The 11,749-nt window shown below is 32.7% G+C and overlaps 2 protein-coding genes across 2 annotated transcripts; both read left to right on the top strand.

Moving 5' to 3' along the window:
- Nucleotides 1-3,418: 3,418 nt before the first annotated feature.
- LOC147803469 (uncharacterized) lies at nucleotides 3,419-6,235 on the top strand. The gene is made up of 2 exons (XM_087151333.1): nucleotides 3,419-4,166; nucleotides 4,620-6,235. The coding sequence occupies exons 1-2, from the start codon at nucleotides 3,419-3,421 to the stop codon at nucleotides 6,233-6,235; spliced, it is 2,364 nt and encodes a 787-aa protein (XP_087007459.1).
- Nucleotides 6,236-10,102: 3,867 nt separating this feature from the next.
- LOC107455301 (uncharacterized) lies at nucleotides 10,103-11,212 on the top strand. The gene has a single exon (XM_087151332.1). The coding sequence runs from the start codon at nucleotides 10,103-10,105 to the stop codon at nucleotides 11,210-11,212; it is 1,110 nt and encodes a 369-aa protein (XP_087007458.1).
- The last annotated feature ends 537 nt before the right edge of the window (nucleotides 11,213-11,749 follow it).

Here is an 11,749-nt window from a genome sequence, read left to right as displayed (position 1 = left end):
TTTTCTTTCATTTTAATTATTTTAATCTTATTTTTATTACAAAAATTTTAACGCATCCCATAATTCGCGACACAGAAGAAGTAAGAACCACTGAGCCTACATAGTTTTCAAATAAAACAGAAATCTTTGTACAAATTAAAGAATTTTTGATGAGTTGGGTTAAAAAGTGTTTGATTTAAGTACTTCACAAAGCAAAAGAATAAGTAAAGCAGTTTATACGAAGTAAAATATATCATAAAAACTAGATGAGAAACATTCAAGTAATTTTCTCTCACGAAATCATGCTTTATTAATACCCAAGTACAGATCTCGGCAGTTTTCAATTTATCTCTTTTTATTAGATATAATATTATCATTTTGATAATAATGTATTTTAAACAAACTCTACGTATTCCATGCATACTTTTCCAAATAAAAATGTTTAGCGGGTAGTAAAAGGGTATCCTCTTTTCTTTATTATTTTATTCTCAGACTATTTACAATGACGCGGAAGTAACACTCCCTCCTCCTTCTAGTTGAGGGGAGAGTAAAACTGGTTCTTAAACCCTGGTTTAAACCGTCCTGTCTAAAACCAGCCTCAATCAGAACTAGTAGACAAAACCAGCCTCAATCAGAACCATGAGCTTGTAGGGAATAAAAATAATTATTTTAATGATTATCCATAGTAATTTTTTTTTTATTTTTTAATGCTTTCATAATTTATAATATTATTTTTATAAAATTAGTTTATTTCATTATTAATATTTTACCATTTTCAGTTTATTTTACACTATAATTTGTTTAAATTATTATTTTTATTTTAGCCTCAATGCTTTAGCATGAAAAGCATACTTATTAAAATTAATTTTTAATATTTTTTTCTTCAAATTTTGTAAAAAAATTTAAAAATTAAAATCTAACTTAATTTACTTTTTAATCCAAATATATGACATACATAAAGAAATTCCATGATTAATGCAATTACTCTCACCTAATAAACATTAAAACTAGTAGACATTTACAATAAAACAAGCTAATCTGCTCTTGATACTTAATTACAATCCATTCAATTACAAAAATGTATAAGATGTAGAAAAGGGATGAAAGAGTTGAAAACAAACGAAGATATTTATCTCAACTACATGTTTATTATGCCATAGTGTTTTAATTAATAAAATCCGATAAATGCGTTATAGAGTATTTGAAATCAAAATCTCGGATAATATCTAAGTGAAATTCTTAAATCAAGTCATTGTCCCTTTTCATCTTTAGTTATAGTATTATTTAATCAAGATGACAGATTGGGTCACTGAAGTATTCCTAATTCGATAACATCCTAACGAAATTAAATACTTAATATCCCCTCAAAAAATAGTATACTATCCTCTCAATATATATTGAGGGGATATTTAGTATTTAATTTCGTTAGGATGTTAAAAATAACAGGCAATTGCGAGGATTGGAGAACGAATCGAGTATGAAACAAAGCCTTCTAGTAATTCATATTATCACAATATATAATGCATTGCTCGATATGTGTTAATATATAATATATTGCTCGGTATGTGTTAATATATAATATATTGCTCGGTATGTGTTAAGATATAATATATTGCTCGGTATGTGTTAATATATAATATATTGCTCGATATGTGATGATATCCTATATATAGACTATCAGCAGCATTTATTTCCGATGACAACAGCGAACAATACATTTAAAATTTAGTGCAAAAGAAATTAAACTATAAAAACTGGGGTAGTAGTGAAAAAAGTGAATTAGAACAATATCACGAGTAATTGAGTAGTTCCGGAGTGCGAGTATGTGGAGAGCGACTGCAAACAGAAGGATGTACTCCCAATTTTCTAAAAATACATTGTAGAATCTGTGAAGAAGCTAACTATTTTCAATGGTAGTTTAATTTATTCTGCTTCAAAGAGTGAAAATTATGAATTATATTATGTTTAACTTTTCACTCTTAAAAATAAATCACTTAAAGCTATTATATCGAATTTAGTTTTTAAAGTTTTTGAATAATATAATTAAAACAGGGGATCTGGGTAAATACCTTAACCATGATCATCCTAAATGGTAATAAAAAATACTACAGTCGAACCCCGCTATAGTGAACCTGGGATATAGTGAACACTCGGATGTAGTGAACTTTTTTAGCGGTCTCGTCCGTATTCCTATTTAAATTATGTTATTTTTAACGCTTATAGTGAACAGCTTAGAACTTGGAAACTCGGTTATAGTGGACTCAAATTTCATTTCTTTAAATATCTTTTTCAGTCCTCCATCTTTAAACTTGTAGGTGTTGGGACTGAAAATGAATGCATTCCTATAAAATGTGTCATATTACTCTCCTTTATGCTTATCACTTTTAACTATACTGTAATAAATGTCAAACAGATCATTTATCTTATACTCCCCCCTCCCTGACAAGCCTCGCTTTATCTCTTTTCCCCAAGCTTGCTCTACAACTAGTTAACTTGGCCACCTGCTGAATTTTTGGAATTTTCTTATCTGTTCAAACCATATTCTTTACAAATCACCCCTGGACAATCAAGAAGGGAAATAATTTAACTCATTCTACAGCTGTGAAATTAGCAAATTCTCTAAAGAAAAAAGCGTTTTCGATAGAGGACAAAGTTAAAATTGTAAAGCGTATTGATGATGGAACCAATCAATCGACACTGTGTAAGGAATTTTCCTTGTCAAAATCTACAGTTTCAAACATTTGGAAAAATCGAAGTGCAATTCTTGCGGCATACGACAAAACATGGTTTCCTCGAAAAAACTGCGTAGAGCTGAAAGAGAAAACGTAGAAGATGCTTTGTCAAGATGACTCGAAATCTTGTTCAAAATGTAAAAATCTTGCATTCTTTGCACATTGTAGATAAGAAAATTGATGAACTCAATTTAAAATCAAATTGTGTTCAATCAAAAATCACGTAATTACTTTTTCCATCAATTTTTGCTTTATTATCTGTTAATTAGTTAATAATTTTTTTAAATAACTTATGCAAAATTGCAAAACCAATTTTCAATCATTCAACTGTCTTATGCAAAAAATATTCTTCAAAAAATTTGGATATAGTTGTTCCGTCATCAATAAACAGTTAGTTTTAATAATTGTTTTAAATCGTCTGCCGATATAATAACTGCAACTCCAGCTGGTTGCTAGGCAACCAAACGACTTTTTCTTATTATTAATGTTTTGTTTATCGTTCGTCTCTGTATGTCTGTGGAAATAAAAGAATGTAAAAGCTAACATAATGGTGCCGAAATACTCAACCTTACTACGAACCAGGATTTGAAAGAAAAAAAAATTACGTTCCTGCGTTTAAAGAGGTGAGAATTTATTTACGTAACTTCATTTTATTTCCTTTCCACTTAATCAGAATGATTTCAACGCAAAATGATTCGGCTGACAAAATGGCGCTATTGAAGCGCAAACGTAGAACAATTCGAGCCAATATTACTCGCTTCATTAGCCAACTAAAGGACACTTTAAATTCTACTTCGAATGCCGATATTGAATTCTCTTGTAGTCGTCTTGCCGAAGTACTTAATGACATGGAAATAGTGGATAATGATATACACATATTACTTTCGGATGCAGAATACGAAATTGATGTAGTGCAATGCCAAGAGTATACGGATAACGCCAAGCGTGCGATTTTTGATGCAAATCGTGCAATAAAAGAAAATCAAAACAAGAATGAGACTGTAGATTCACCAAATGTTACTAACTTTCCGATTCAAAATGTGAATTCTGTGTCACCACAACAAAATGTAAAACTACCGACAATAAAATTAGAGCCCTTTCGTGGCGACGTTGAACAATGGCAATGTTTTTGGGAACAATTTAAAACGTCTGTAGACGATAATCCAAATTTATCATCAATTAATAAACATGTTTTTCTCAGAGGATATTTAGAAGATGAACCAAAACGATTGGTTGATGGTATAAGTATTATTGCAGATACATATGAAACCACTAAGAAGCTACTTATTGACAAATATGGTGACAAAAATAGAATCATTCAATCTCATTTGGATTTTTTGGAGAATTTAACGCCAATCCGAAATCCATCGCCAACATCACTGAATGAAGTCTATATTGAATGCAACAGAAGGTTACAGGCTCTACGTGCTTTGAGCGAAGACATTGACGCATACGGTAGAGTTTTATCTATTGATGTAGATGTGTTAATAAGAAAGAAAAAACATTGGTATTTACATATTTAAAAAATCTGGGAGCACATCAGCACTACTAATTTAACTTTCACCTATGAAGCCCGTGCTCTTTATTATTTTTATATATATTACGATCGTCGTTCCATTTTGTTTTCTTTTTGTAGTATACTCAATAAACCATTAGTTTAACTTTGAGATGTTATGTTCAGTTATTACTTGCATAACTAAATAATTTCTACATTATCTCCTAAAATTTTACGTGCATTCCCTGACGATATTTGTTGCCGATGGATTATTCATGCGAAACGCCAAAGAATTTCAGAAGGTGATATCACACAACTAATACATTTTCTCGCCGAAGAAGTGGAAGGGGCCCTTACAACAAGCAAGATTAAAGGTCTTATGTCTTCCGATTACTCCTTAAAATCCACATTAGAAAACTTCAATGTAAATTCCAAGCCAATTACTAAAAATACGAAACCTTCACCATTCTGTCCCTTTTGCGAAACTGCCGGACATTGGCCTCAACAGTGCAACTCTGTGACAGATATAGACACAATACAGAAATTAAAAACTACGAATAGATGTTTTTTGTGCACTGGACGAGGGCACACAAAACAGAGCTGTCCTCGTAAGGAAAAAGCTTGTTGTGTGAAATGCAAGAAAAAGCATCATGTTTCAATTTGTAAGAACAGTGTTGATCACCCAGGTACAACGTCTACTCACAAGATCGATATTGCAACACCGAACACTGTGCATTTGCAAACTGCAAGAGTTTTCATAACAGGCCCGACTGGTGCTACAAGATTGACTCGTTGTCTTCTGGATGGAGGTAGCCAGTCTAGTTTCATTCATAATGATCTTGTTGATAGTTTGAAATTGGAAGTTATTTCTACAAAACCACTGGAAGTGCATGGATTTGAATCTACAGCAAATGTTTCCTATATGAGACGAAAAGTAAAGTTTAAACTATCGAGCATTTGGAATTATTCTTCAGTCAATATTGACGCATTTGAAAGTTCCAATGAATACACGTCCCACCCATCTGCTCCACCTGCTGTTTCACGCCTGGCATTCCAGAAAAGAATGAAACTGGCTGACCCGTACGATAATTTACAAAATCTGCCTATACAAGTTTTGATTGGTGCTGATTTCTACTGGCAAGTATTGAATCCTAAAGCTCCAGTTATGCTGTCAGAATCACTTGCATTGGTTCCGTCACATTTCGGGTGGATTCTAAGTGGACCTCGATCATGCACAACTATATCCAATGTAGCTACTGTAAACTACCTCAACACATTCACTCAACAAGAACCTATCAATGAAAGTGTACGTTGCTTCTGGGACTTGGAAACAATTGGGATTACCATTTCCCAGGATAGAGAAATGTCTAAACATGATTCGACTGTTTTGAAGAGCTTTCGTGACTCATTTAAATTAGTTGATAATCGTAGGGTCGTATCATTACCTTGGAAAGCGATGGTCTCAACATTACCAACAAACAAAACTACTGCCGAGAACAGATTTCAATCACTAAAAAAAAGACTGACATCAAATGAATCTTTGAAGACACAATACGAAAAATGCATGTTGAATTACATTGATCAAGGACATGTTGAAGTTTGCCCATCTGCAGATGAAACTGAAAACACCGTGTACTATCTGCCACATCATGCAGTGAAAAAGAAACAGCAAGATGATATAAAGTGGAGAATCGTCTTTGACGCCTCATCACATGCTCCAGGCATGCCATCATTAAACGACTCTTTAGAAGTTGGTCCTAATCTTCTACCTGAGACTGTTGGTTGTCTTCTACGATTTCGACTGCATAAATTTGCCCTAACCTGTGATGGTAAACAAGCTTTCCTACAATTGGTTTTGCATCCAAAGGACAGAGATGCAACGAGATTCTTCTGGTACAAAAAAAAGAAAGGCTCTTTTAAAACAGCTACATTTACAGATGAAGTAACTACATACAGATTCACTCGCTTACCATTCGGATTGTCCTGCAGCCCTTTTCTGTTGTGTGGTGTGCTACTAAGCGAGAACTAGCCTCTAACCATATAAATGACTTCCCTACTTCTGCAGCACTCTTAGATAAACACCTATATATGGATGATTTTGTGGTTAGTCTAGAAACGGAATCACAAATAATGGTATTACAAAAGGAAATCAAAGATTTGATGTTACTCATAAAACTACCGATGGAAAAATGGGCTACTAACTCTTTGAAGCTTCAACACTTACTGGAAACTAACAAAGATAATTTTAAGACCAAAACTACAGTTTTAGGCCTTGGATGTAACACGAAAACTGATACTTTGAGTAACACTTTCGAGACTTCACTCTGTGCTTCTCCAGATAAGCCACTTACTAAGAGGTGGTTACTCCGCTGTGTTGCAAGCTTATACGATCCCTTAGGACTGTTTACACCATTCACGATAATTTGAAAGATACTCTTTCAAGATACTTGGATTCTTGGAATCGATTGGGATGAAATTTTGCCGACAAACTTGGCTACTGTGTGGCATACAGTTACAACCCAGCTCGATGCCATTTGCTCAAAAGAAATTCCTCGTTACATAGGAATTTCATCGCTTGATTCCTTTAATATTCATATGTTCTGTGATGCATCTGAGCGAGCATATGGTGCAGTTTTGTACATAGTTACCTCTCATAATAATCAATCAAGTATCCATTTAGTATGCAGCCGCAATAGACTTGCACCTATAAAGAAAGTTAGTCTTCCACGCTTAGAGCTTTTAGCAGCTGTGATTGGTACCAGACTGCTGAAATATTTTTGCAATGAAACTGGATTGTCGCCATCTACAGCCACATTATGGAGCGACTCTGAAGTCACCCTTGGTTGGATTCGGGGTAATCCCAACAGGTGGAAAACCTTTGTGTGCAACAGGGTAACAGAAATAATTTCATACACTGACCCTTCACAGTGGCGGCATTGCCCGGGACAAGACAACCCAGCGGACAAACTATCAAGAGGCGTTCCTCCATCTACGCTGAAAGACCTCAACATCTGGTGGAACGGGCCAATACCTCCTAGATTGAAGAAAGCCAAAGGACGGAAAACGATGACTCATACAGTTAGGCCCAGATTTGCTGATCACTTCTGACGAAGCTTCTCTTTTTCCCTTCTGTTTCTCGACACTTTTTCGTTACTCTTCTACTAATTTTTTACTTTCTACAAATTATTATTATTATTTTTTTTGTCTAGATTAAATGTTCTTAAATTGTGTAAAAATGCTTAATATATTTATTTGTTTTCAGAAATGATTAACAATAAATCAATTCTAACAAAAATAACTGTTGTGTGAATGAAAAAAAATATATTTTTAAGCATTAAATATCAGTTTTATTTTATAAATTGGAAAATTTTATCTAACTTTTTGTTATAAAATGTATGGATTAAAAACAAAGAAATATATTTTTAAAGGGATTTTACACATTTATTATTATTATAGTTTTGACATAAAACTAAGAAAGGGGTCTAATTTTTATAATATGATACTTACATTTTTAATAGATGATTATTTTGGATTTTAATGATTATGTTTTGCATGTTATTAGAACTAGAGCATACGAAATAAAATAGAAATTGTTTATAAACAATGACATAAAATGAGCTTAAAAAAATTTAGAAAATCAAATGCAGTCTTCAAACAAGGTTTAGATAGTAAAAAAAAACATATCAAAAGCATGATTATAATTTGTATTTTTTTCCTGTGGAAGTGTGATTGTTAGAAGTGATAAACTAAAATTAAAGTAAGCAACCTTAGATAACAAATATTTTATTAAATAGCAAATTCAAAAAACGATAAATAAAATGTAAACACAAATTTTACTGAAATATGTTAAAACTTTCAGTAACATTTAAAAAAGTATAATTTTTACCATCACACTGATAAACTAAAATAAAGTAAGCAACCGTAGATAACAAATATTTTATTAAATAGCAAATTCAAAAAACGATAAATAAAATGTAAACACAAATTTTACTGAAATATGTTAAAACTTTCAGTAACATTTAAAAAAGTATAATTTTTACCATCACACTGATAAACTAAAATAAAGTAAGCAACCGTAGATAACAAATATTTTATTAAATAGCAAATTCAAAAAACGATAAATAAAATGTAAACACAAATTTTACTGAAATATGTTAAAACTTTCAGTAACATTTAAAAAAGTATAATTTTTACCATCACACTGATAAACTAAAATAAAGTAAGCAACCTTAGATAACAAATATTTTATTAAATAGCAAATTCAAAAAACGATAAATAAAATGTAAACACAAATTTTACTGAAATATGTTAAACTTTCAGTAACATTTAAAAAAGTATAATTTTTACCCGTCACACTGATAAACTAAAATAAAGTAAGCAACCTTAGATAATAAATATTTTATTAAATAGCAAATTCAAAAAATGATAAATAAAATGTAAACATAAATTTTACTGATATATGTTTAACTTTCAGTAGCATTTAAAAATAATTCTAATGTCATTTAATATCTCTTTTCTAATGTCATTTTCCTTGAAATGCATCTCACATACCTATAACAAAATGAATACAATATTTAAATGTGCATTTAAAATAAATAGTACATACTATATTCATGTATGAAAAATTAATAGATTTTTGTAGAAAAATTAATAGATTTAAATTTCATAATCAAATAAATTACAATATATTATGGTCAAACAAAAATGTTTAAAGTTTGAGCAAAAATTTAATAAAATACTAAAATTATTAATATTTTTATAAAATAAAACTCTATAAAAATAACTATATATTACAATAGTTTGCGATATGATTGATAAGAACAACTTAATTATTATAAATAATTTATCCACAATTTAAAATAATTTACTCTTAGTAAAAATATAATAAAGAAGCATAATTAAATTTTTAAAAATAAGAACAAATATTACTCACTTTAGAATTCTTTGCAACTTCAAAATCTCTTGGCATGGCGGCAAGCCATTTCTTACGTATTGGAAAATCCAAAATTTAATGCTTTTGTACCATCAACTTTGTAAAATCCTCTGCAGTTTGGTACACAGCACTCATTGGCAATTATCCATAACACTAAGAATTAAATTAATGCTGACATTTACAACATTTGTTGAATAAATATAAATTTTACGAAGAACGTTGACACCAGAACACACACGGTTGTTTACAAATTCAAATCAAAAATATTCGCCAATTGGCTGAATGCCGACACAGGTTATAATACTTGAGAATATCGCCAATGGCTCGTTTGATCAGATTCGGAGTTTTTCGTAAAAATAGCTACCCTGACTGGTTTCCCTCTGGGCCTAACTCTACTACGTCATCATCGCCTATAGTAACCCGTCGTGAGGCTTGATTCCTTTCTAGGAGGTATTGAACGGGCCCACTTGGCTGACTGAACCCACAGAAAGCTGGCCAGATTCGAAAACAGATTACTCTCATAATTTGGAGGTAAAGAAAAATAAAGAAATTCAAACATTTCATGTTACTGCTTTTCAACCCATCATCGACGCAAAAGACTACAGCTCCTACTTCAGACTGCTACGTGTTACTGCATGGATTCTACGTTTTAACTCGAACTGTAGATCTCAAGGCAAGAAAGTCGGAGAACTTGACACTGCAGAAATATATGATGCTAGAAATTACTGGATACAAGTGGTTCAGAAAGAGTCATTTCCGTTAGAATACGAAGCTTTATCAACATCCAAGTCACTACCAAAAAATTCAAAGATTACAAAATTCAACCCATTATTTGAAAACAAATTAATACGTATTGGTGGTAGATTACAGTTTTCGAGTTTATCAGAGTCCCAAAAACATCCAATTCTGCTGGACGGATCTCATCATTTCACAAGTCTGCTGATACGTCAAACACATATCAAAATGCATCACCTTGGTGTCAGAATAGTGCTTTCAGAACTACGCTCAAACTTTTGGATTCTACGAGGCCGCCAAGCCATCAAACAAGTGATTTACAAATGCCTACCATGCAAGATGTCACGAGCAATTCGCTGCTCTCAAATTGAAGCTCCTCTACCAGCTGATAGAATAAATCCAGGTACACCATTTTTCACCACAGGAATAGATTTTGCTGGCCCCGTACATGTTCGCACTTTGAATCCTTCAGACACAGCTTACATTGTACTGTTTACCTGTGCAACGACCAGAGCCATACATCTCGAACTTGTGTCAGATCTTTCGACAGACAAGTTTCCGTTAGCATTGCAGCGATTTGTGGGTCGTAGAGGACTACCACATACCATCTATAGTGATAATGCTGCTACGTTCCACGCTGCAAATAAGGAGCTAATACTTCTATGGAACACTCTTACATCTACTAAAGTGCAACAGTTTTACGCTCATAATAGCATAATTTGTAAGTTCATCGTACCCAGAGCGGCTTGGTGGGGAGGTTGGTGGGAGCGTCTAATCGGATTAGTCAAAAATTGTCTTCGTAAATCTCTTGGTCGGGCACTATTGGATAAAGAAAATTTATCAACTGTACTAGTAGGGATAGAAGCCGCCCTTAACAGCAGACGCATTGTATATGAAGAGGGAGATGAAGACGATACGGAAGCCTTGACACCGGCACATTTCCTAACGGGTAGAAAATTAACATCCATACCCACAAATCCGAATAACAATCCAAGACTTACGAAACTCTTCAAACAACAACAAGACGTGTTGGATATATTTTGGAAAAGATGGTCCAAAGAATATCTGCTGCAACTTCGCTCTTATCACCAAGTTCGCAATATTCATAAATCCTTCAACATCCGTGCAGGAGATCTTGTGCTACTACAAGAAGACATCAGACCCAGACACATGTGGAAGAAAGCCCGAATTACCAATCTAATTAAGGGACGTGATGGGGAAATCCGAACATGTGTGTTAAGAATGAATAGAAATACTATAACTCGACCCATACAGCTGGTCATCCCTCTTGAGGTTGACCAGGGTGGGGAGGATGTTCCGTCATCAATAAACAGTTAGTTTTAATAATTGTTTTAAATCGTCTGCTGATATAATAACTGCAACTCCAGCTGGTTGCTAGGCAACCAAACGACTTTTTCTTATTATTAATGTTTTGTTTATCGTTCGTCTCTGTATGTCTGTGGAAATAAAAGAATGTAAAAGCTAACAATAGTGAACCATCGGTTATAGTGGACACATTACTGAGTTCGCAGACGGTTCACTATAGCGGGGTTCGACTGTATATATATATATATATATATATATATATATATATATATATATATATATATATATATATATATATATATATATATATATATATATATATATATATATATATATATTGCGTGTACAAGGGATGCTGTGAGTACTTTATTCTTTAGACATAACTCAGAAACGCATTTTTCTTAAAAACAAATACATAAGTAATTGAATCAGAAAAATTCCCAGAATGATTAAAGGGGCCAGGATAGCCTGGTTGGTCGGGCACTGAGCTCATGTCCAAAAGGTTGTGTGTTCGACCCCAACCGGCCGAACATTCCCTGTGTTTACATG

Source organism: Parasteatoda tepidariorum, chromosome 9 (assembly GCF_982258835.1).
Source record: "Parasteatoda tepidariorum strain Cologne lab strain chromosome 9, Ptep-v5.0, whole genome shotgun sequence".
Classification (NCBI taxonomy): domain Eukaryota; kingdom Metazoa; phylum Arthropoda; class Arachnida; order Araneae; family Theridiidae; genus Parasteatoda; species Parasteatoda tepidariorum.
Note: the sequence above shows the minus strand (reverse complement) of the source record. Positions and strands in the feature narration are given on the sequence as shown.